General features: G+C 41.8%; 1 protein-coding gene across 1 annotated transcript; it reads right to left on the reverse strand.

Annotated features, from left to right (window-relative positions):
• On the reverse strand, window positions 1–24,325 carry kif1ab (kinesin family member 1Ab). The gene is made up of 48 exons (XM_080906651.1): window positions 23,772–24,325; window positions 22,519–22,690; window positions 18,807–18,880; window positions 18,387–18,566; window positions 18,198–18,266; window positions 17,763–17,941; window positions 17,569–17,680; window positions 17,194–17,271; window positions 16,066–16,131; window positions 15,954–15,971; window positions 15,790–15,868; window positions 15,619–15,697; window positions 15,140–15,282; window positions 13,673–13,803; window positions 13,398–13,477; window positions 12,472–12,547; window positions 12,289–12,368; window positions 12,088–12,194; window positions 11,922–12,005; window positions 11,607–11,787; window positions 11,447–11,519; window positions 11,251–11,341; window positions 11,016–11,164; window positions 10,422–10,600; window positions 10,103–10,240; window positions 9,901–10,019; window positions 9,706–9,791; window positions 9,436–9,571; window positions 9,115–9,298; window positions 8,691–8,781; window positions 8,421–8,539; window positions 8,280–8,335; window positions 7,930–8,038; window positions 7,744–7,810; window positions 7,563–7,647; window positions 7,359–7,464; window positions 7,214–7,237; window positions 6,989–7,103; window positions 6,772–6,905; window positions 6,419–6,480; window positions 6,179–6,324; window positions 4,865–5,053; window positions 4,664–4,735; window positions 3,888–3,997; window positions 3,144–3,263; window positions 2,820–3,012; window positions 2,595–2,713; window positions 1–2,348 (listed from the first exon to the last, which is right to left on the reverse strand). The coding sequence occupies exons 2-48, from the start codon at window positions 22,622–22,624 to the stop codon at window positions 2,291–2,293; spliced, it is 5,052 nt and encodes a 1,683-aa protein (XP_080762777.1). The 5' UTR covers window positions 22,625–22,690; window positions 23,772–24,325; the 3' UTR covers window positions 1–2,290.
• Between the last annotated feature and the right edge of the window lie 1,673 nt (window positions 24,326–25,998).

The following is a 25,998-nucleotide window of genomic DNA, read 5'->3' on the forward strand; positions in this document are numbered from 1 at the left end:
TTTAGGCTGTGTTGCTCAACAAGTTGGCTGGCCTGTGGCACACAAAGTCCTAAATTCTGCTTACAGAGTGTAGAAAACTGATCATTAGCATTTAAATGGAAATGAGACAGGCAGACCGGCTGGCTGACCAGGCCTGTGTTGAATGCATTATATGCCTACTCGGTAAATTTGACCCAATGTTGTCACTCTTGCATAACAAGATAAAGATGTTTTAGATTTCAAAGCAACATTATCGATAGATTTTTTTTAAAGACCTACAAACCATTCCTTGTCATGACAACATCAAGTCAGTCATGCTTTACCGATGTCCGACACAAGCGTCAGGCTGTCAAATACCGAGCAGCTACGGTACAAAAGCTGGCAGGGAGACTGCTGTCAAAGGAAACATTTACAGTCTGTTACAGGCAATAACTATATGCTATAGAGGATCATTGATAATATTCACTCTCCAAAACATTGATATACATAATGAAAACTTAAAAAACAAAGATTAATAGCATTTACTATAACTTTACATAAAAGCTAATCATGAATGCATGTGAGTAACTTTATTTAGCATTAATGCTAAAGACAAGGATCAAGGAGAGAAAGAAAAGAGAGGTGAAGAAAGGGAGGCACTATCTGGTGCTAGGACAACGCTCTCGTCCACTTGAAGCAACCGCCCTAAAAAGACTGAAGGTCCACGGTCGATTATAACTTTGTCCTTTCTATTGAGCTACAAGAGGAGTCTTCACAAGTCAGCTTATCGAACGGAGCAACTCTGCTGATCCATAAAAATAAAAATGACAACCACACACAGTACAGTTGTCCTCCCAATTAGATCAAATCTGGTGCGACTCATTGGTTAAAAGAATAGTGTAACCTTTTGGGAAATTCACCTTTTTTGCCAGAAATGTGGATTTATTGTGTGAAAATTGATTAACTCAAGCAACAAAATCACCTACTAGCACTTCTAAAGCTCACTAATTTGCGTTTTACTCCATGATACTTGCAGCTCTTTATGCAAGATTTAGTCACCCATTAAACGAGTCCTATTTAGTTCGCTTCAGACGTGCTATTTTCCCTTTTTGTTAACGGCCACAGCCAAGCTTTCTGTTTCCTACCTTTTTGCCAAGCTAGGCTAAAAAAATCTGCTGGCTTCAGGATCATAAGTGCGCTTTTTGTCTTCTCATCTGAGTCTCAGCAGGAAAAGTATTTTCCCAAAGTGTCAAACTATTCATTTAAAATCCCACTAAAATAAAATAAAATAAAATAACTATCTTTGCACACAAATGCACAGTAAGTGAAACGATTACAAAAAGCAAAAGAACGCTTTGGTTAAAATAACAGAGTAAATGGTACGAGACATTAACTCAATAAAGTGCCATGCAACAAAACTGTCAGTGGTCCTGTCACAATAAAATACAGTGCAGCTTCAACAGCAACATTAAACATTTTCCTTCAGGGTTATACCTGCAAGGGGTTATGTAGAAAAAACAATATAAATAATAATAAAGGAAGGACGAAGCACATATCAATAACAAGGCGAGGACACGTATTATCTCTCCTGAACGGGCCGTCCTAATCTAGCAAACGATCTCGTGTTTTCATAGAACCAGATCTTAAAAAAAGACACAGAAACAACAGCTTGGATCCCCCCTCATGCTACTTCAAGGTTAAAATGATGAGCAACAGCAATGATGAATCTCTGCTATCTGAAACCTCTTCAGTGAAACAAATACTCTATGCTGCAGAGCACCAAGCCAATGTACATTATTATGTACATTATATGTATGGAGGATGGATATGGAGCTATCATCGCTGCACTTAACACACCTACACAGAGAAAACATCCAATAAGATGTTTTTACCCCTCCCCTCACTTGATGCCGTTAATGGTTGATGTTCAATGTCTGTTTCACAGCTGAGACTTATGTCTTTGCTGGAAACTGGCAGCCTCACAGATGACACATCTACAGGAAACATGAAAACTAATCTGAACTAGTCCCAGCGCCCAGCAGAGGTAAGTTATGTAACGGGTTTTGGGTGGTTAGATTTTCTTAGGAATTCTTCTAAAGGTCGGAAGGGAGCACACCATGCAGGGTTAGTGTGGTGGTGACGGCAAAAAATGCTTTTGTCGGCTTTGTGGATGAGCGAGTGAGTGACAGGGGCGGTCATCACATAGAGGGATATTTAAATGGTTCTATGTGTAAGTTTGCTATATGGTCTATGCTCGATTAAGCAGGATGTTGAGCTGAGCTTTTAGATTGTATTGTTTTGTTCGCTGTTTTTCGCCAGGCCCCTTCAACTCTCACATCCGCTGAGCCGATGGGTACGACTGGACCGACTTTCTTCTGGAGAGCTTTGACCTGACAGAAGGAGAGTAAGAATATGTTAGGCAGGAAAGATAAATAAAGGGGAAAATACCATCTAATAAGCAATTATAATAATAGGTTTCATTTTTAGGGGATAAGTGACCATTTCCTGAAAAAAACAGAATAATTAAAATGTCAAAACTTTGTGTGGGTGTTTGGAGGTGGACAAAATATAAACTCTGGGTCTCTTTTCACTCATAGTAAACTATTTGTATGCTTCACAGATTCTCCACCACTCACCTGATGGTGCCTGCTAACAGAGGGTTAAAAGCATACAGCCAGTCATGCATCTCTTTGTCATTGGCTGCCTGCAGCAGAATCCCACGATGCTCGGTGCACACAGCAAACGTGTTGGGAGTCTGAAGACAGGAAATACTCCGGGATTACTAAACCTCATTCAGATTTATCGGTTAAATGGTCATATGTCTTTTCTGCAGTGAGTTTCACGACTGAAGTGAAGCATACCCGCAGTAACGTCTGTTTGTCTTCACTGTATTCCACCTTTGCAGATGACAGGTTGATGATGGCTCTCTCGACGCTGTCCCTCTCGCTGCGGTACAGGTACACATAGGGCCGGCGCACCACCACGAAACGCCTCACCCAGCCGCTGGTGTGAGGCTCCAGGAAGTGCAAATAGCCCTTCTTTGACACAATAGGGCTGCGCATGTTGAAAGAAATACAAAATGAATAACTGGCCTACGATTTGAATACTAAGGAAAATAATCCAGAGGATCTCCTAACATGTGATTGCAGCTGGTGGTGCATTAAACGTATCAAGTGTGATCTGACCTGACACGAATCTCCTGTATGTCGGGAACAAAGGTGCATCCTCTGAGGACTTTCTTTCTGTCCACGGGGCTGTACGGATCTAGGTCCGGTGTGGATGCTCCAGAACTGGGATCAGTGTGTCTAGACAACGCAAACATGTTCACACTGCATCAAAAAGGGAGCAACGGTCAAGACACAAAAGAAAACATTTCAAGCCCCTTTTCTTAGTTCTGATTTAAAACACATTTGCAATGTGTAACAAAACAACAAGGTGTATCTCTGTAAGCAGGTTACTTCCTATGAAAATCTACAGGGCAGCTTTCGTGCACTTTTCTGACAGTTGAGAATGAATTACAAAGCTGAACTTCAAAAAATTTCCCCTCCCTGAAAAAAACTTAACCTAAAGAGCAGTCGAACAGGTGTACCTAGCAAAGTGGCCAGTGTGTGTACGTACCTTCTTCTGAATTCTAATTATTACAGTGCAGTAATTATTTTGCATAGTTGTGCTAAATGTTGTGACTGTTGAAAAAACAGAAAAAAAGTCTTCTGTGGTGTTTTCATCACCTGCCATTCGTAATCTAAGAGCCTACACTGAAAAAACTGAGGACATAAATGTTTCTAAAAAAACAAATTCTGCACATTATAGAAAATACAACAGCATTTTGCTTTTACTGATACTACCTGGCCCCACATGAGACTTACTGCTCACTGAACAAAGCACCAAAAAGCGAGTAAGATGTATTCAAAATGACATTTTTTCCTCACCTGATGTCATAATGTCCCTCCACCAGTGAGGGGCAGGTCGAGGACGGGGTGAGCGTGCTCAGTGTAGAAGAGGATGACTCCCTCATCAGAGACGCAGACATCTCAGAAAGCTAAAACGCACACATGTGCAAGCACGCACACACAGAAACCAGAGCAACAGCAAGGACACGCAAGACAAGAAGAGAGACAAACAAAGACAAAACAATCCAGCAAACAATTAAGCACAAACGACACAGACATGCATTCAGAGAACAGCTTGATCAGTTTGTCATCTTCTAGCAATGTACTACAGAAGCAGCACTGTGGTACAAATCCTCGGTATGTCTAAGAGCCCCTCGCTGATGTTAAAGAGGACATGCAGGAGAGTTATTAAGTAAGTGGAAGCCTCACAGTGTCTAAGAAGAAGGGACAGTGAGGGGTGAGGAAAGTAGGAGGGGATGCATGGTGTAAAAGAGTAATCAGTAGACCTGAGTCAGTACTGAAAGAAATGGTTGTCATATTAGGCATGTTTTATCCAGCAACTATCTCTGAGTAATGTTTAAGCCAGGTTAAACATTACATCTGGTTATAGAGACAGAGGAGAGGTGAAAAGTATGAAATTCTTTGCAACAAGGAAGCGTGAAGTGTTTAAAAAACATGAAAGAATGAGAACAGATGTAGCAGAGGGAGTGACTGGAAAGAAGGACTGCGGGGCTTAAATATTTAGTGAAGGCTGTAAACATTAGGTTCAGAAGGACTAAAGGACTGGGTTATAGAGGGCCTAGGCTGGGGCTCACCTTGCTCTCACTGGCACTGCTGCTCACCTGGCTGTACTCCCTGTTGAAGGTGTGCATCAGCAGACGCAGACACTGGAAAGTGAAAAATAGAAAAAACAATTTAAAAGCATGAAGCTGAATGAAGCTGTGTGTAAAAATAGAAAGAAAATAAATCTCTAATAAACCGAGGTGTAAAATAGAGATGAGGGGAGCAGCAGTCACCTTAGCAGCCAGCTCCCTCTGCCTCTGGTTGGGGCTGTCGGGGGCGGGGCTGCTGCTGGGGCTGTGGCTGAGGACGGGACTCTTTGCAAAGTCGATGATGTCGCCATTTTTGTAGAGTGCATCCTGTCCCGCATGCAGAGTCGCCTCCAGCTTCTCCCTCAGCAGCAAATAGTGCCTGGTCTTTTCCACCTTTAGAAGAATGTAAGGGAATTTCACTTGAAAGACAAAGTCCAACAGGAGTTTATTTAGCACATGTCAAGTAGGCAGTCGTTTCACTAATCTTCGGGAATAGTTCTCCAGGCTTCTTGAAGGATATTCAAAGCTCTTCTTTGGATGTTGGCTGGCTCTTGCTCTATTGTCAAGATGATCCCCTTCAATAACATTGAGGTCTGGGATCTATCCTGTGCTGAATGATGAAACTGTTGCCAATCAGATGGTATTGCATGGTGGATGAAAATCTGATGGTGCTTCTCTGAGTTCATAATTCCATCAGTTTTAACAAGATCTCCAACACCACTGGATGAGATTCAGCACCAAACAATGACAGAGCCTCCACTGTGTTTTACAGATGGCTGTAGACACTCAGTGTTGTCCCTCTCTCCTGATCTCCTGCACACATTTTGACGACAACTTGAACCACAAATGTCTAATCTGGATTCATCGCTCTACGAGATCTGTTACCAGATTTCCCTTCATTAAGAATGGTTTTGCTGGTTTTTTTCATATTTCATAAGGGCATGACTTTCTGACTTTCACTGTTCATTTGCTGTAGATAGTTTTTATGCCTGACATTTCTTTTTTTTCTGGCCTCCACATGTCCAGTTTCCTCAAAATGTTTTACGGGCACACTGCACACAACCCCAAGTTTTACTGTGGCCCCCTGGAATTAATCTTATTGGTGCAAAATACAACTTCATACCTGTGAAACCATGTTATCTTTGGGATTTTTCTTGCTATCAACTAAAGAGATGGGAACAAATGAAGTGCTTCTGTTACTGGCTGCTAGTAACAAAATGCCTAAAGACACAAATATTATAATTATTTCTTTCCTAAGTTGTCTAATATATGTAAACACCGGTTTATCACTTGGGTTAGTTGCTTTTTATGCTTGAATGATTCATAGTTCCGGGTTAAGAGTCTTAAAAAACGAAACAAAAAAAACCCACTCCAGTCACAATGATGAGGTACCAGGACTGGACTGATAAAGAGTGCAAAAGCATCCAATGTCCAAAGAAAAACCTAAGATATAAGAGACTATTATGATGTAAGCACTGTAAAAATAAACTATAATATAATTCCAATAATTCCACTGACCTCCTGCAGTAAGCTAAGTTTCTCCAGCTCCCACTGGTGGTCGAGGATGAGGCTGTCACTGCGGGGCCTCCATCCAGCCAGGTTCTCCTCGCCTCTCACGTAAGCCACCGAGGTGTCCAGCACGCGCCTGCGACGACGCTGCATGCCTGACGAAGGGGAACAGAAGCATTTAGAACGACAAAGGACAAACAAACGTTTTTGCCATTTTCATTTATTATTGATTTATATTTTATTCTGCACCTGGACTTCCGTTGTCAGCCACGTGGCAGAGAGTGATTTCATAGACTCCAGTGACACGGTTACTGAGGAGAGAAAGCAGAGCAGGTTGTCGTAAACTTAAATCTTAAACTCTGAAGCATGCATCAACCTAGAACTTTGATCTGAAATGGTGCCAAACCAGTGAAACTACATGATAAATGTGTAATCACAGCCTCCCAACTTTCTAAATAGAAAGTTTTCATTAAGTCACAGAAAATATCCTTTTTTTTTTTTTAAAGCTGTACAGTGGGCTGGATTGGAGTCTTGGTCAGACCATTTTTGGCCCCCCCCATCCTTATGTTTGACAGCCCTAGTTAAAATCCTTAATCCAGTACCTCTCAGAGGGCCGGAGGCAGCCGGTGCTGAAGAGGTTTCTGATGGAGCGGGATGCCGGCAGCTTTGTGTCACGGGAGTAAAACACCATGCAGAAGTCTTTGGTGATAACTGTCGGCTGAGTACAGTTCTCCATCTAGCCCAAATATACAAAACATTAATAAAGTAAAGTAAAAAAAAATTACAATTTTGCAGAACAATGCACGAACACTCTCCCACCTCTAGATAAGTAGAGAGGGTGATGTAGATCTTCTCCCCATAGGGTGTGACTCTGTTCAGAAGCAGAGAGTTGTGCATGGAGCTGTCCCATGCGGCCTCGAATCGGTAGAAAGTTCTACAGAGAGGAAAAACAGCATCTAGCCTTTCATTGCATGAAAAGCTTAAGGAACAAATGGACATTGTTGCATGTTGTTTTTAAGAAACAAAGATGGAAAAACATGGTACCTGTGATCAACTCCCAGAGAGACACTGCGATTAACAAAAAGAAATAAGGTGAGTTATGAACCTTTCTCTCCAGCTTTCAACAGTTTCAACTCAGCAAACAAAGAGAAAAATGCTTTGAAGGAAGACTGGAAAAACAAATTCCTACTTGTCATCATGTTTTGGCCAGACGTATCCAGAGGTCAGGATGTTGAGGGAAAGGATGTTGGGGTCTATGATGGTCTCATCAGCCTCGGGCGTGTTTCGAATACGACCTGCGGGCAAACAAGTGACAATTAGACTGGTCATTTTTTTGATTTTTGAGCTCTTCCTGCAAAAATCTGACAAACGTGGCCACGTATATCGTACTCACCAATAACGAGCTCCTTCACTTCTTTCCACTCAATATCATTTCCTGTTTCGTGAGCAATTGTGACTCTGATCCTCCTCTGAATGCCCTGTGGAGTCGCAAGAAGATGAGGAGCGGATTTAGTTTCTCAGTGGTTAAAATGAAGAACTTAGCAGTGTGACAGCAGAGGTAAACATGGTCAGACCTGATGTAAAAGGAACGTCCCATGGCAGGGCATCCCACCTCTGTGGTCAACAACAGCCGGGATATAACTGGAGGCAGAGGGATAATCCATTTTTAGACACGTATTATAACATTATAACAAGTGAGATGCATGTGTATGCTTTCCCTTTTGCATATTTAAGCAGCAACAGGAACAAACAGGACTCACTCTCCGTTAGCTTCCAGCTCGCAGATCTCAAAGAAGACCATGAGATCGTATTTGGCGTGACAGGGTCCCGCAGTGGAGCGAGTCAGAGTGTTGAGCTTGGTGGCAGGCACTGGATGAATGAAGAGGATGCAGATTCATTCATTTGTTGCTAAGAATATTAAATCAAGCACACACGGTAATCATCGATAGATGATTGAATTAAATAATTATTTCATTAAAATGGAAACAGGCAGAATCAGAGGAGCCTGCAGAGCACTCATTCATTCATTCATTTATTAATTTCCCCTTTTTTTGATCATTAGATTAATGTATAGAAGTTAGATTGTGGTGGCTGAAATGTCATTGCTAACCTGGTTTGGATAACGGCATTACCCGAGGGAACTGCCTCCTGGAAGGTCTCAGTGGGCTGAAAAAACCCCAACATGAAACTGTGAGAAAAACTTTTTTTCCATCAAATTATCTCAAGTCACCCGGTCAGATTTCTTCCTGACCTGATTAAATCTTTGCAGAGTGGAGGGAACGGCTGTTTCTGATAGTGTCCAAACACCTCAAAGACGATGGGCTGAGTCTTGATGTACTCCGTGAAGGACTTGGTCACCTCCACTGTGATCTATCGGAGGCAGAGAGAAAAATACTCGAATGAACCCTTGAGAAAGCTGTTTGTAGAAATGGACTGCTAACATAATATGTCAAATAACAAGAGGAAGTGAACAGTAGGTAATCAGTTGTCTTTGTTAATATAAGCGTTTAATGCTGCTTACATTTTGGACATGGTAGAAGCCCAGTGGCGGCCCTCTGCCGGTATTTTTCAGCGGCTCAGTGGAGAAAGCTTCGTCATGACGGTGGATGAAGCTGAAAACAGTGAAGTCATTTCATCAGCTGACCTGCCTTTTTGTTTTTCCTACACATTATATCACCCAAAGCATCTGGCTAACAACAGCACAGATTATTTCACTGTCAGCTTCTCAAATGACAAAGACTTTAATCCGTAAATTAGAAAATACATTAAGTTTGATTAGAGTTTAACCATTAATTCATGTGACCTGTAAGGTAAAATTTGTAAAATCTTTGTATCTAATTGCATAAAGACAAAAGAGAGAACTAGGAGAGGCATTCAGCGAGAACTGTTAAATGAAATTCACATCAGGTAGACGATGTTACTCCAGGAACTTTGCTTTAACTTACTTGAACTGGCAGAAGATGTCGGCGTACTCTGCAGAGATGCTCGAGGCCTGTAAGACGGTAACTCTGAAGGTGAAAGTGCTGCCGATCTTGAGGTGGGACAGCGCTTTCTCTGGAGACAGGTCCAGAGGAAGATCCAGACCCAGACCTAAACTCTTTACTGGGCTTAGAGGAGCATCCAGTGTGGCTGCGTGGCACAGAAGAAGCTGAGACTCAGAAACGCATTGACATTTTGACATTAGATGTGCCAGCTAGGAAATATATTTCCGTTCATGAGGTATTTCTAGTAAGACCACCATGTCCCTGTCGTCGCCCTCCCCTCACCTTCACAGGTGTTGTTGTTAACTTCATCTGCAGAGATTCCAGTCTCAGCATTTTGTCCTTCTCCCTCCACAATTCGCAGCTCTTCCTGTGAGGTGTTGGAGTGCGACAGACTTGCGGGACACGACTCAGTCTGAAACTAAACAGAACATAAAATCATCAGCTTTTGCCTCTTTTTACAAGCAGAACACTAGAATTTCTTTTTTCAGGCTCCAAATTTCCACTTTAATCTAACAAGAAGGACTCAGCTGCACAACACCAGCCCAGACGTACCTTCTCAAACTGTTTGTCTTCAAAGGAGATCTTGGCGGTGCCTGACTGCCTCACGCCAGAGCCGTAATCAGGCGCCTCCTCATCAGCTAAATAGAGACACAAAAGCACAAACAGTATAGTTAACAAGCATTTCCAGAAACACAAAACAACACAAGAGGACGTGTGCAGCATCTGACAGCTAATTTTTATTTGTACCTGAGATGGCCTGCACTGCCACTCTAAGGAAGCCTTTCACCTCTCCTTTCTCGCTTACAATGGCCACACGATGTACCAGAGGGACCGGATACAGCAGGTTACTCAGATACACAAAAGCCCTGAGGAGGAGGGAAAGTGATGATGGGTTTGTGGGCGTCCTCACTGTGCAGTAAAAGAACTTAAATCTGTGAATGTTACTGACCTGCCGACCAGACGGAACCAGGGGAAGCGGTCGTAGAAGGGGTCGCCTCCTGTCAGGGCGTGGTCACAGTCCTCCACGGCGCTGCTGGGCAGCTCCGCAGCACGATCATACATTTCTCTCATCAGGTCCAGCCTCTGTCTACAAGGGCCAGGAGAAAACAACAGGTCAGTATCTGCTGATATGCAGACATGTGTATCAACTGTCAGCTACTTTGACCAGTGCTTTGAATTAAAAGAACTGCACTGTTTTCTACAGGGATGACCATTAAATTGTGACCGTGAAACGAGCTTCAAGCCAGACTCTCAAAACCTCTGAGTACCTCAGTTTTTCCAGAGTCCAGTAATGTGTGGCTCCGTTCTTTTGATCTTGCACTTCGACGGCCACTATCGTCCGAGGGAACGGTCGCCTCTCTCTCTCTTTAGCCTCACTGGGAGGCAGCAGGTCAGGGGGCAGCGGAGAATAGAGAGTGTCTGTCAAGAGGACAAACTGGAACTGCACCTGTGAAGAAAACACGAGATTGCATCATAATTTAGACTAGAACAGCAGCTCACAGTTATTTGAGTAATCCAAAACGAAAATGAGAAAATTGAACAGCTGAGAAATTGTAGTATTTGTTCTAAATACTTTAACTGCACATATGACATCTGTCAAAGACCTAAATCCTTCATGTGCCTTTTTTATTAGTTAAAAATAAATAACTAATAATAACAACATGCAAAGTAATGTCAATGTCAATGAGTACAAGACACATATTTAAAGTCAGGGAAATAATGAAAAATTCGAGTTTTTCAGACCTCATAGAGCAACGACCTGCATTTTGTTTGTTTACAACAAAATTAACACAATGTGCAATGAAACATAGCACAAAAAATATCATTGCACTGCCAAAGCATATATCTTACAACAATCTAACCTTCTTCTTCAGCTCCACACTGATTGCATTGGCCTCTTTGAGGAAGATGGCGTTGCCCCAGAGCAGATCCCTGAGGGACGTGAACTGATAGAAACGCCACTTTCTGAAAGCCCACAGCGCCAGCTCGGTCTCGCGCTTCGTCCACGGCACTGGAGGGTACACGAGAACTTGATGTGAATAAAATGAAAGTCTGATGCCAAAACTAAAAGAAAAAAAATTAAAGTGATAGTATCACCTTCCTCTTCAGGCTCCTCCTCTTCCTCAGGTGACTCCAGGTACCGAGAGTCCACCTGTTTCCGAAGGGCCTCCAGTTTACTCTCATAGTCCTGGAAGAAAACATGCAGTACAGATCAAGAGGAGGTGCGGATTTACATAACACCTAGAACTGATTAGTACTTTTTATGATCGATGGCGATCATGCGAGCACCCACCAGCCGCTGTTGTTCCAGCAGGTTGCTGGCTTCCTCTCGTTCTTTGCGGTACTGATCCTCAAGCTCCTGAAGCCTGCAACGTTTCATTTTCATCAACACCAAAGAACTTTCCCAAGACATATATTCATACCATTAAAACAAGTCATGCGACCACACCCACCTCTGCTCCATCTCCTGCTTCATGTCGATGCCTTGTTTCTCCAGCAGCTCTCGCTGAGCAAAGGCCCAGTCGACGGGCTCCACGGGTGTCTCGGCGCACGGCGTCCTCTCCCGCTCCAGACGAGCCTGCTCGGGGTCGTTGAAGCGGAACACGTGGCTCTTGCCCATGATGATGCGATTTCCTTAAAGATGCAGCAGGAAGCATGAATGTTGAAACATTTGACTCAAGCATTAAAAATTACACCGCTGCTTAAATAGACACATATTTCAGGACTTGCCAAATTTATTAGAAAATCAAAGACAATCTAATACTTACCAGACCTCAGGACAATAGGTGAGGTCACTCTCTTGCCATTGACATAAGTCTCTGCTCCCTCACACGGCTCGAGAATGACGCATCCTGTTGCAGAAAAGCGTTAAATGTACGTGTGACTGGAAAGACGGATCTTTTTAGCAGATTTGTCTACAGGGAGAGACTTTACCTTCTCCCTGAGGGCCAGTGGTGCTGCTGAAGGTGCAGTGTTCATCCTTGATAAAATGGCCACTAAGAACAATGTCTTGGCGAGTTTTGGCATTTTCACGGCCAACCCTGAAGGAAGATTAAAAACATATATCGAAATTACTAAAAACTGCACAGTATCCGGATGGATTTCATGTCAAATTGAACTTATAGAACTCTTTACTTGGTTATGCCGTCTTTGATGTAATAGAGCAGACACTCGGACATCAGTGGGTCCTCGTTGAGGTTCACCAGATGAGGCGTCTGAAAGAGAAATATGTTTCAGTGTTTGTGTGAGTTTGGTCTGATCGTTCAAGAGGTTGAGAAGTTGTTTGGCAAGTGCGTGGCACAGACTGAGGACCTGTACCTTTTTGGGGGAGAAGACGCCGACTGTGCCTCCATCTTCTCTCATGGCAACGCCCATCTCAGCCAACAGTGCCTCTCTACAGAGTTAATCAGAGTTGGAGTCAATCCATGAACTCAGATGGAAATTTACAATAATGCTATTTCTTTTTATTTCATTAAACTGACAGTCTATCCATGCAATGCATAATGTTTTGTGTTCCTTATACAAACTGTATAAAATCTCACACTTTTCATGTGCTTCTTTGTTTTTTGTAATCGATGAGTTCCATGATTTGCAAAACTTTGGGTAAAAGCACATCATGTCATGTCTGTAGTCCTCTGTAAAACAATCTGAATTATGCTTGATAATGCTATACAAACACATTTGACTTGTATAAGCACCTCCTTCAGGAACGATGTCAATACAGCCTTAATGTTGGAACTATTTTTCAGTTGTGAGGAAGGACGTTTGGATCACTTGCCAGTGAGAGAAATTCATCCTCAGAGGGATATGAACGGGAAATTTCACTAAAAGCTTTCAGAGATCTCAATCTCATGGTGTAATAATTAGTTTTGCTTTTGTCATATGGCCAAAAACATTGTGAACTTCTATTGAAAATTCCACAATGTATAATAAAAAAGAAATTTAGGCAATTTGATTTGGTAGATATTTACACGAGATGCATTCCCGACACAACAATCTGTGCTGCCTCCTGGCATCAAAACAGAGATTTTTTGCTCATTAGGAAAATGTGTAATTTGCCACACTCATACGCACTGCCGTAACATGTCCTTGAAATAAGTCCAATCAAAAATGGACAATTGATTTTTTACTTGTAGGTGCACTGCCTTGAAAAGCCAGGCAGATACGCAAATGTTAAATTTAATGATAATTTCAGGTGGTTTTGCATTCGTGGATATCAAACAGCATAAAGAGCTTGGACAAACCTCTCCATACGGATGGCCTCAGTACGGCGCAGCTTCTCTTCCCATGTCTCATTGAGCTCTGCGATGATTTTCTCGGTTTCCTGTTGGTGATGGAGAAACAGCCTGCTCTCAAAATGGAAGTATTACCTCTGCTCATTCTCGTATTCATCAAGGAGTCTTCCCACCAAATGCCTAAGCCCCTCTCCTCCCTTCATTCCCACTCACACAACCCAGATCCACTTTTGCTCCGGTGAACTTTTTCTATCTATGCATCGTCATCCCCTATTTTTTCCTACCTTGAGCCTTTCAATGGCTTCCTCACTGGCCGGGCTAAAGATGCGATCGTGGAGGTTGCTGATGGAGCCGGCTCGACTGGATAGGGCTGAGAGCGAGGGTGAGGGGCTCATTCCCGTCATGGCATGGGTCACTGTGGAGAGATCACCCCTTTGATTGACAGCCTGGCGATTATTCACAAAGTTCTTGTAATCGCACAGGTCTGCCAGAAAGAGAGGCGTTGCATGGAAGAAAGCAAGGAAGGAAGGAAGGAAGGAAGGTAGGAGCAGACGCAAGGTATTCAAGGAAAGACATCAAGGATTGAGAGGACCACGCAGGGATACGGATTTAAAAGGAAAAAAAATAAAATAAGGGAACAACAGGGAGGGTAACAAAAAAAGAAGAGAAAGCTCAAATAATGGATCAAAGAAGCAGACGTATTTGCTTTCCAAAGCCATCGCAGACGGAGAAAAAAAGAGAGCAACTCAAACTGACACGGCATACAATGTCAGAGACTGAATGCTAAATACCAGAGGGATTTTCTTTTCTGACACTGAACTGCACACAAACACACACAACAAGCTCGCAAGCAAGCATGGTTAGGACAAAGTGTACTCAAAAAAATAATAGATACATCACTACAATGCATGAGGACCAAATATAGAGTGTTGATTTTTATTTTCGTGAAAGAAGAACTGATGTTTTTAAGCTGTTTAGCACAGCGTTTGTAGCAAAGATCCCGGCGGTGCAGGCCTCTAAGCACCTGACTCAGAGCATCGAATGCAGCAGCTCCACACACAGAGGACCAGACTGCAAAACACAATCTAAAATGGCATCCTCTCAGTCAGTCCTTTCTTCCATGGTCACTAATCTTGTTAAATAACAGCAAGATTCAAGACAACCCTGAATCTGACAGTTTCCGCTGTTCTCCTATCGGCATCTCTTAAACAAAGTATCACTGTGGGGTCACATACTTTTGTGGCTAAAAGTATTTCGAGGTTTGGGGAGTAAAAGAAACATGTAACACCATGGAAAAAAGAAAGGAGGCCATTTTTTTCTCTTAGCCAATGGATTACAGCTTTAACAAGATTTAACTACAAAGATAATTTTAGTTGTTCTGTAAAGTTCGTTTTATTTTTTTAATCAATTGTGCATCGTCTGACTCCATGTACACTCTCTCAGGATTGTTAGTTTGGTCTCTGGTGTGGTGGAGGAGGAAAGTCGGCTCGGGATTCATTTCTTTTTAGCTGCAAAGCGCAGGCTTGCTACAGTTATACACACATTTCAAACCAGTGATGACAGGACCAGTGCAGCGATACGCTGATAGGACAGAGGAGAGAAGAGACTGTGTGAGAGTGGCGCTCACATCCCAAGTTAATCCTCTGTCTTCAATGTACTGAGAGAAAAAACATAACCTGCACAAAAGCTTTTAACTACCAGCTTCCTGTGCACGTGTGTGCCACGTGTGCGTGAGCTGCTGTGACACTCACTCTCGATGATGTCGCCCAGGCCCTGTGCGTACAACAGGTCTTTGAGACGAGCCACCTCCTCTTTCAGCTCGCGCACCAGCCGGTTGTTGGGGTCCTCGTTGATCACGGCGTTACAGCGGATCTGTTTGGCACGATCGGCGTACCTAAAAGGTGGTCGATAAGTTATCATTCCTCAGCCTCTCTGTACCGAATAACAGTGAGCAGATAATATGAAATATAAGTGAGGATGGTGTCTCACAGCTGGTTGAACAGAAAAATACGTTTGTGAAGTGTCCATTAATGGTTTTACCCGACAGAGCGACATGAACTCCACTTTTCTGCAGATGTATGCAGAGTTTAAAATCTAATCTAATCAGCACTTCTATTTATTTGCTTGACCCTGCAGTATGACAGTGTGACTTTAGCTTTAAAATGCATTTATAGTGAAAAATGTCAAATTTAATGATCCCAAAAACAGAGCTTTAATATATTTTCCTTACCGAAGGGTACTTAGGGTTTCATCATAGTTAATATCAGCAGGGCTAAGGGCAGCCACCATGGCTGTGCGAGAGTTTCCTCCTAAAACAGATACACAAATATATTTCATTAACTAACACAGAAAATCTTTTTCTTATGCTGAAACCTCTTTTTTTCTGGTTGCATTTGCATACCTAAGTTCTCCCTCAGCAGCCATGTGAGCACCGAGTCTCTGTAGGGAATGAAACTCTCCACCTTCTTCTTTTTCTTGTTCTATCAACAAAGGAATCACAATAATATTTGAAGTTTACCCTAAAAAAAGATGCTCCATATACCCTGCGTGCCGCTGTATACTAACCTTGTTTGGTGCAGAGTCCTAAAAAGAGAAGAAGAAACACCAGCATTTGTAATTGAAACACACAAAATAGGATTTTAAAGTAAGATTTTTAGCAAAGTGTAAAAGTTCATACCAGTTCAGCCAGAGCAGAAATCACTTTTCCCAGAGTGGTCAAGGATTTGTTGATATTTGCTCCTTCCTGCAAACACACACACAAAATATAGAAATCAGCCATTTCATGTATTTTTCCATCTAATCATGAGTACATTTTAGATATATTACTTCAAATTAGCACTAAAACCACCAAAGGAGTCTTTTTTACTCATTTGGCATTTTAAAAGTCATGTAACTCAAAAGAAGATGAAATTGATTGGGGCGTTCAATCATTTATACCTTGAACCAATGGCGGAGTAAATTTGACCCCCAAATGAAATCAATGTAAAATGCTGCACTAAACAATGGCAACAGGCCTGGGTGTATAGTGACACATATTGTTTATACTATTTTTTTATATAAATGCTGCTATAACATGAGCTAGCTAGATAAGGTTGAGAGATGAGTATATAGAAGACTCCAATTGAAGTTGGCAAATTGTTGCAGGATGGAGAGGCTCAGGATGGGACATCTGAGTCGGGGAAGAATGAAGCTGAAGCCATTACGGACAAATGGAGAACGGGGCTCAAAGAACCACAGCTAATCTGAGTAGAGAGTTCAGAGTAAGCAACGTGGCCGTGTCCAAAATCAGCACCCGCTGCTATGTATTATTAATTCTACGTTTATGAAAATGGATCAGTTTGTTGAAAGATGTAATTAGGTACCAATCAGTGCATATTTATGAGTTCAACTTTAAATTATGTTTCTTATTTTGTTGTAGAAAACTGTGGAGTCTGTTTTAAAATATAGGCAATGAGCTTTTCAATCAGTTTTTTACTTTGCTTCTTTATCCTTGTGTATTTATTCATTTTTTACTTTTCCATGATCATTTTCTTCCACAATGTTTACATTTGTGGTGCATTACTTATTGTGTTTTTCTTGGTGTGCCCTTTGTTTTAGAAGATTATAAAATACATTTTAACCTTACAATCTGTAATGAAATACTCAAAATCATTTGTAAAACCATTAAACCCCCTGAAAGGGAATATTAAATACTTATTTTGTCAAATTTTACAAATATTTAGAGAAATTAGATGAAAATGAACAACTTCTTCAAGAAAAGACTTGCTTGCCATTGCATAGCACTGAAACAGCAACATCATCTCACCTTCAGCCTTGTTCCTTTAGCTCCAGTTGAGTCTGCTCTCTCGCTGCCAGCCAAGTCAACCAAACTGATCTTGCTGACCTAAGAAGACAATATTTTTTTTTTTTTTTCAAAATAATTCACCCTCTCTGAAAAGGACTAAATATCCACCGCAGCAAACACAATCCACCCGGAGCTGAAAAGGAGAGCTGGCAGTAAAGTGTGGTTTACCAGTCAATACAGAAACACGTTCAACAGATAGCAGCACCGCATACGCGGCCTCCTAACAGGCCATAAAACGTCATAAAATCATTTCTGCCTCAACTCTCCTTATTGATTTGTTTGTAGTCAGAAGAATGGAAAAATAAAATCTTCGTTTGTGGGTGATTTGCACCGGACCTTCTCTGACGTGTTGTCCGTCTCCATGTCGTGTTTCTTCTGAGTGAAGATAATGTTGAAGACGGCGTGGGAGCGGCTGCTTGTCTCGTTCATGTTGGTAGCAGCCACAGTCCTGAAAAAAACAAAAATACATGCTCATGGGTTTTTAAAAATAACAATTATCAAATCTAAACAACTGATCTTAAATTTTTTACCTGGCCTTGTTTCCAGAATCCATCAGGTCCTGGATGTCATTGTAGGAGGTGACGGCTAGCTTTGATAGATCTTCAACATAAGGTCCCATCAGCGGGTGCTCTCTGACACGCAGGTTTCCTTTGTTTTTGGGATTCAGCAGGTCACGCACACGCTCACAGTAGATCTCCATGTAACTCACCTGCAGGGAGAAGAGAAGGCAGTCATAAAAGATGTTTAATGACTAATTAATTTGTTATAATAAGTGACTTGCTGCTACAGGAACAATATAAGATTAAAAATGAATGAATTAGCTTCTGACTATCTGATAAAACAACACAATTCCAATATAACCTGCTTCTGTTTCACATGTTTCAGCCAAACTACCTGAAAAAAATTTCTTTAAATGCAAACAGGAAAGCCTGCCAAAAGGCATATCAGAGTTTAGCATGACTCACCTCCACTGAGTAGGACATGCTGTTGTCATTATTGCTGTCATTGATCTTGGTGAAAAGGTCCTCGCACAGCTAGAAAACAAAATGCCACTGTCACTTTACAACTTAAGGACTTCAAACTTCTGTGTTGGAGTCAAATCGGCACAAAATTGTCTTTCATTAAACTGTATTTAAAACTGCTTCCTGCTTTACCAGAGGAATGATTCCCTGCTGGTCTTTTTCCTGTCGGCCCATCATGGTGTAGCTTTTGCCTGCACCCGTCTGCCCGTATGCAAATATACACACATTGTAGCCTTCAAAGGCGTGGAGCAGCATCTCCTCTCCGATGTCTCTGTACACCTGCATCTGGGAGGCATAGTTGACGTCCTCAGGCTGCAGACATGGAGATAGCGGAGTGATAACGAAGAGGGGGGGGGGGTTGAAAATTAGCATTTTTTAATAGCATGAATATTCATTATTCTAACACACATTAAATATCAAACAGTGTGCTGCAGGCAAAAAAAAAAAGAAAAGAAAAGTTAGAGGGATTAGTCACTGGGGACTTGTTTAAGAGCAGAGCCTTCTATATTCTAATGCAGATGTATTTCCTTTGATGAAAGCTGTAAGACTCACCGTGGTGTGTGACCAGTAGGAAAAGTCAAAGTTGAAGCTCTTGTTTTCTTTCGGCTGTTTTGGATTCAAGATTGCTAAAAAGATCAAAACAGATCAGTTAGAAGCATCGAAAGCTGAATGTTCTTCATTCTGTCTTCCTTATCTGGCTTTTTTAGTTTACATACAGTAAGCCAGAAGGAAACTGTGAAACAGTTCATATCTGCTATGAATCTATATCAGTATTTTATCACACAGTCTTTGTGACCGGTTAATTTTGTCGCGTACCCACACTCTGTATGCATGCTGTGTTTAAATGCTCGTGGGTTTGCTTTGATTTTCTTCTTTTATTTATTTTTATGATTGTTTCCACCCAGAGCAGTGTGTCCAATAATGATCCATCTAATGTTTGTGTGTGTGTGTGTGTGTGTGTGTGTGTGTGTGTGTGTGTGTGTGTGTGTGTGTGTGTGTGTGTGTGTGTGTGTGTGTGTGTGTGTGTGTGTGTGTTTCCCCCACAGTTAGTTCAACTCCTGCCTTATCATTTGTATTATTTACTGGTCTTTTTTTATGCATATTTCACGGATAATTACAATCCAGTTCTTATTATAAACAAAGGTTTTGTTTAAAACCTTCATTTTACATTAACATGCATACTCACTGGCCATTTTATTAGAAACACGTGTTTAGCTGTTCATTAATGCAAATATCTAATCACTCAGTCACATGGCAGCAACTCAATTATGTCTGTAGACAAGATGACCTGCTGCAGTTCAAATTGAGTATCAAAATTGGGAAGAAAGGTTATTTAGGTGACTTTGAATGTGGCTTTGTTGTTGGTAGACAGGCTGGTGCGAGTATTTCAGAAACTGCTGATCTCCAGGGATTTTCCCGCACAATCGTCCCCAAGTTTACAAAGAATGGCCCAGAACATAGAAAATATTCAGTGAATGGCAAGGGTCAAAGAGGGAAATGGCCAGACTGCTTCGAGCTGATAGGAAGGCAACAGTAACTCAAATAAAAGCTTGTAACAACCAAGGTATGCAGAAGAGTATTTCTGAATGGAAGGTTAGATGGGGAACCTTGAAGCAGATGGGCTGCAAAAGCAGAAGACTGCACTGGTTTCCATTTCTGTCAGCTTAACAGAAAACTGAGTGCACCAAAATGGGACAATTGTTACCATTGAAGGTTGGAAAAACGTTTCCTGGTCTGATGAGTCTCGATATCCGCATTCTGATGGTAGGGTCAGAATTTGACATAAACAACATGAAAGCATGGATACACCTGACTCAGGTTGCTGGAGATATAAAGTTGTGGGGGATATTTCTTTGGCCCGTGTCAACAGGCACCAAAATTCCTGAGAAATGTTTCCAGCAGTTTGCTGAATATATGCCACAGGCCATTAAGGCAGTTCTGACAACAACTTGGTACTAGTAAAGTGTCCAGTAAGCATATTTTTTTCTATCACTTTGAATTATATTTACCAAAAAACACAAAAAATGAGAACATTCTGGATCAGATAGGATTTACAGTTCTGCTCAATAACAGCTTTTGCAATTATACACCACAGCTCTCTTTTCTGAGGAGGAGCAGCTGCTCTTCTGGCCGCAAATTAAATAAACCGTATCACCCCTTGTGGACGAGTTCAATAAAGCAGCAGCGTCAGTGAAGCAGTCCTGTTAAGAGGAGCGAAGGCTCTTAGCACTCGATACATGTGAAGTTACCGAGCTGAAGTAATGCAAGCCTGAATCTTCTGGCTTTTAATGAGGTCATTAAAAACAGGCACAGCAGTCTGACATGCGCCTGCTCTCTCCTGCACCCTTACATCAGCTGACCTCGGGTCTGGACTCGACCAGAACAACGGGCCCTTGTTGGTCCATGCAGCTCGTATGATGAGAGAAGAGAGCCGCGGCTGTCGCTACATCCTACGCACACTGACGGGTTTCAGGCCTGACTGAAGCTTTTGTTTCCGTCTCGAGCTGCCAAAATGCTGCATGCCTCCCTGCCCGCTGTTATACCGCCGCAGGACAATGCGGCCCGCGAGACGAGGTGAAACACTAAAAATGCTTCAAAGTGGGTCACAGAAATGAGACCAAAACAGCATCAGAGGATCACTTTAAACACAACTCAGACTTTCAGTGAAGCACCTCAGACGCAACCTCGTAATCACTGAATCGAATTGCTGTAATTATTCACATAAACACGTGTCATATGCTCTGTCTGTTTTAAAAATAGAGCGCTATATAATCAGTTTACTGTAAAATTAAGAAGCTAAGAACAGCCTTATCCTACTGGCCAATTAAAAATGAATATTCAATATTCTTCTTGTTATTAATTATGCCTACATTTACATAAAGCCTGTTATTCTGAAGCACAAACAGAACAAAAATGCTCCATAAACACCTCATACAAACTAGTCAGAAATGCTGAATGCTTCTTTTAATCTCTTACATTAAGGGATTTTTGTTTTAGAGATTGCAGCATTTTTCCAAGTATTCTGTTTGTATTTTGTCCTGAAAAAGTACACAACTTGACTTAAAGTTGGTGGTTATATAGTATAGAGCTTTCAGTCGACTGATCTTTTAGACAAAACACATGTAAATATTCTGCAATTAATAATAATTTGTCTTTTTTTCCACAAAAAAGGCCACTTACCTTTCTTAAAACACACACTTACTGTTCCACAATGAAAAGCTAAGTTGGCGTTCTTCTTTAAAGATTAAATGCACATCACAGTGCTTCTCTGGTGCTTTTCAGTCTAAGTGAACCACAGGTTTAAGTTTCCACCTCATGCTGCATTTCTACACCTACACCTGAGGGCTTTGATTTTTTTTTTTTTTTTAAAGAGAACTATAAAGTTAATTAATCAAAATGTCAATGACGAAATGAATAATTAAGTAATAGAGGTAAACTTCAATTAAAGCAGTGCCACTGGGTTAACATATTCAGTGTTAGATCCTCAGTAAAGTGGGTCTTTAATGCTTTTACCTATTTTTTTGGTCATACATATTCTCTTACATGGCTGGATGCTCGTGTGGATACAGTTTCAAATAAAGAGCACCAGAGCTGAGAGTTTTTTTTACTCTTGGTTCTGTATGATGTCATTGAAAGGGGATAGTCTGGATTTGGTCATCACAGGCTGTGAGCAAAGATACTTTATCCACTTGCTGTTCCAACCTTTTATTTGCGAGGGGCAGCCAATCAGAAGAAAGCTGGGTTAAAAGGGAGGGTGGACTTAACCCTCCGAGATCTACATTATCATTGGTGATGAGTCAAGCGTGCACCCAACCCTAATTCTGTATTTTGGAGAAAAGAAAAATGACTCTTCTGGAACAAATGTGAATAGTTTTGGATGGCTGTCAGTTAGAAGAACTGTTTTGGGTTTGTTTGGTTTTTTTTACTTGATTGCCAAGACTGGGGAGAACACACACAGACAAACAAATTATATATTCATAGAGTTAGGGTTATGATGGCTCAGACCTAACAGGCTGGTTTTAAGGCAAATGAGCTAAAATGTGTAGTTTCAGAAAGCAGATAAACTGACACCTAGTGTAAGATAAATAAGGATTATTTTTAACCTTGAAATGTGTAAATCGACTTTATAAGTTTGCACAATAACTACATTTTAAGCACCTCTCTCAGTTAAAAGGCATAATTAAACTCTCAAACATTAAAGTCAGTCTGACTAAATCTTCACTGAGAAGTCTCGGCGCTACCAGCTGAACTCTCGTATACTCACTCGTGGTGTTCCCAGACATCTGAATGATGCACTTGCTCTCCTTCCCGATCTCTCTGGAGTTGAAGGGTCGGACCCTCACCGCTACCTTCACGGAAGCCCCCGCCATGTTGCAGGTCTACGTGTGAGTGAGCAGAAGAGCTGGAGATCCCCGTGGCCAGTGCGCACCTGGCACCTGCACAGGTAGACAATGACAGAGGAGTTCATTAGCAGTGACAGCACATGTGACACCATAAATCATTAAGACTCCATATTATAGAATTTAATCCAGGAATTAAACATTATCTTTTAATATTTCTGACTTGTTTTTTTGTCATTTTGTTTTTTTAATAATGGTGATGCAGCTTTCTTAGCCACAAACAGCTGAGACATACACATGACACCATTTTCCATTTTTAGGCCCTGAATCACAGTCAGTTTGTCTTCAGGCAGAAACACCCAGTTCCTACTGACTAAATGGCTGGACCAACATTTGGCAGGATGATCATCAGCGTCTCTGCAATTCTACAGTAAAATGGCTGCTTATTCCCTGCCAGCAACACCGCCATGGATGAAGGCCTGACTGCTTCAAATCAATGAAAATAATGCACAACCCTGAAATATGAGGCGCTTCTCACTGCGCCTTCCAAAATAAGCTCGATATTCCTTTTTTTTTCTTCCTAACCCCTACAATTTTTTTTCTTAGTTAATGAGCTAATTTACAATAATTCATAAACGTATCATTGCTTCCAGACAGCACACCGCACATCCACCGTCACATCCAAGCCCCCGTCGATCAACAAGGGGGGAAATCTTGCTTAACATCCAAACAATAAGCCATTATTGATACGTTATAAATTTGAGGATGAGAAGAATTTTAACCGATGACATTTCCTGGATATTTCCTAAGCCATGTAAATAATGTCTCCTCCATCTTGCTGTGCCTGCCGCACCTCGACGACAGGCCGCGTAAACATACACAGCTCAGACACCAATTCATCCCAGACTGCGTCAGAAAGGAGGTCAGCACACATTATTACAGCTTACATGACAGTCCCAGCCTTTATCAACGCCTTTGCTCGTCCAATTCACTCAGTAAGATGGCAGATTTGTGTTTTTTGACTGTTTTTTTTTAAACACAGAATCATACCCCAAACACCCTGACGCAGCGTCTCTTAAGCGCACAAAAGCCTCGAAATGACCAACACGCAAAAATACCCTGTCCTCACCGAGGCGTGACACCCATTATTGCCCTGAAAAAACACGCCGTGTCTTACCTCAGCAACTCAGACTCGACAGCCGCAAATGGTGGATCCCCCTTCCCATTCAAAACAGCGGCAGGATCCTCTGGTGCCTCCTCCGATTCTCCTCTGCAGCTCGTATTTTGGTCCTTCGCTCTATCCTTTGGTTAGCCTACAGCATCATTTCCCCTCACGCACCCATACATGGATAATCCGCCGTGCCTCAGCTTCAGCAGCGGTGCGTCAGTTAGAAAAGAGTGGGAGACTTGGAGTGGTGTGGAGGGAGGAGCGGGGTGCCGCACGGATAAACAGGAGGATGGGTGCGGGATGCTCCGACGGCCGGCCGTCAGTCTGTCCGTCAGGCAGTCTGAAAGCAGGGAAAATGGCGGTGCAGCTGTGCCAGGGATGCTGGGAGGCGGTGATGACATCAGCTTCAGCATCATCAGTGGCGGGCGGCCACGAGGCAAAGCGATGCAGCACAGGAGGAGAGGAGAGGAGATGGAGAGGAGAGAGCTCAGAGACGCAAATATGACTGACAAAGCGTGAGTCTGGAGGTTTGGAGAGACACAAATCAGACACGAAGCTCGACTCAAGCACAAAATTTACATGAAAGTTGAGCAGAAATTGTACAACGAAACAAACAGACGAATGTAAAGGAAGTCTCTATTCACCAAAGCATCTGACAGTGGTAATTTGGTAGATTTGACAGATGGAGTGATTAATGGGAGGATTGGATGACTTTCTGTTATGTTGTTTGTTCTCAGGCTGGTAAGAAGGTACCAGGTCAAAAGGGTGGAGTTATATAGACTCCTGGGTGTGTCCATATTTTTTTGTTCACCACTATTTCATTTTGGTTGCTGTGATTATTTTGAATATATTTTGTGCACATTATTATGAGTTGAATTTCATTGAATAAATCATTTTTGTGTTATTTTTTGTGTGTATTTTTTTGGCAGCGTGTCAGACAAAGTCAACAAAACCCAACCTCGAACTCTCAGCGACATTTTGTTTGTTTTCCTGTAGTCGCTACATTAGGTGTTAGTTTCTCGCGTTTATGCTTATTAGTTATCTTTTGGGTCATTTCCAGTTTTGTTTTATTTTATTAGATAGCTGTCTCTTGTGCCTTGCTTACAATTCTTTTAGTTTCTACTCCACAATAATACCATCTCTTCTCTGCTCAATCAGACTACAATGGTAAATGAGGTGTGCAGAAAAATCACTGCAAATTTAGGATTTATAAAAACCAGGAAGTCAGAAAACAAGCAGGTAACATCACTGCAGAACCATCACGCCCTGGTCACCACCTGTTCCAACTCCTCCTCCATTGTCCGCACTTGTGCTGGTTCCCTCAGCACTTCCCTAATCACGCTCTGTGTATAAATAGTCCTGTCTTCCCTTGTCTCAGTGTCTTGTGCCTCTCTCTGTGATTGAGTCACTCTGTGATCTCCTGTGCTTGTCTGTTTATTGCTTTGTTTTTTCTGTGTTCTCTATTTTGTGCTGTGTTTACGGCCTCATATATGATTTTTTTGTTTTTGTTGTTAAGTTTGCCTCCAGCGTCCTTCATTTGGACCATAACTTTTGCACTCCAGTTTGGGACAAAATGCTAATTTACACAGCAGCTAAAAGTGGCAGAAACCGCATGTCAGTGTCTGTCAGTATTGTTCCACTACAATGTTAGAAAATCATGGGTCTAATTGTCTGTTTTGGATATGCTGCACTTTGTCCTGCAGGAGTTTACTGGAGGATAGCAAACTAGACACGTGGGTGTGTGTTTGCACGTCTGGGCACGCAAATCACATATTTGCCTGTAACTGATTGGCTCCACTGAATAGCGTTGTCAGCCGGGGTTCTTTCTTTCCATTTCCACATACACTGTCACTCATCCATACTGACATGCTGACAAATAATTTCTTATAGTTAGTTAGTTGTGTTTTTATAACTAAATTATCTCCTGTTTCTTGCCACAGTATTCATGCCAGGATGTCAGAAATGCCTTTAAGGCAAAGCTTCAGCTCCAGTGGCTCTGAAATGGTCACGATGGTGCAGAGACGTCTCACAGTTTATGTAACTTTCTGAAAGAGGTTTGATATTTGTGCCTCAATAATCTTTACATACCTATAATTTGTCAGCTGAACATGTGACTGGACTTTATTTGGAACAATCTGAGTCTGTTTCAAGAGACTGTCTGTCAGTGCTGGTCATTTATCAGATGAATCATTGTCCATTGAGTGAAACTTTAATTCTATTTTCTTGTTTGTACATC

This window comes from Rhamphochromis sp. 'chilingali' (assembly GCF_963969265.1).
Source record: "Rhamphochromis sp. 'chilingali' genome assembly, chromosome: 16".
Classification (NCBI taxonomy): Eukaryota; Metazoa; Chordata; class Actinopteri; order Cichliformes; family Cichlidae; genus Rhamphochromis; species Rhamphochromis sp. 'chilingali'.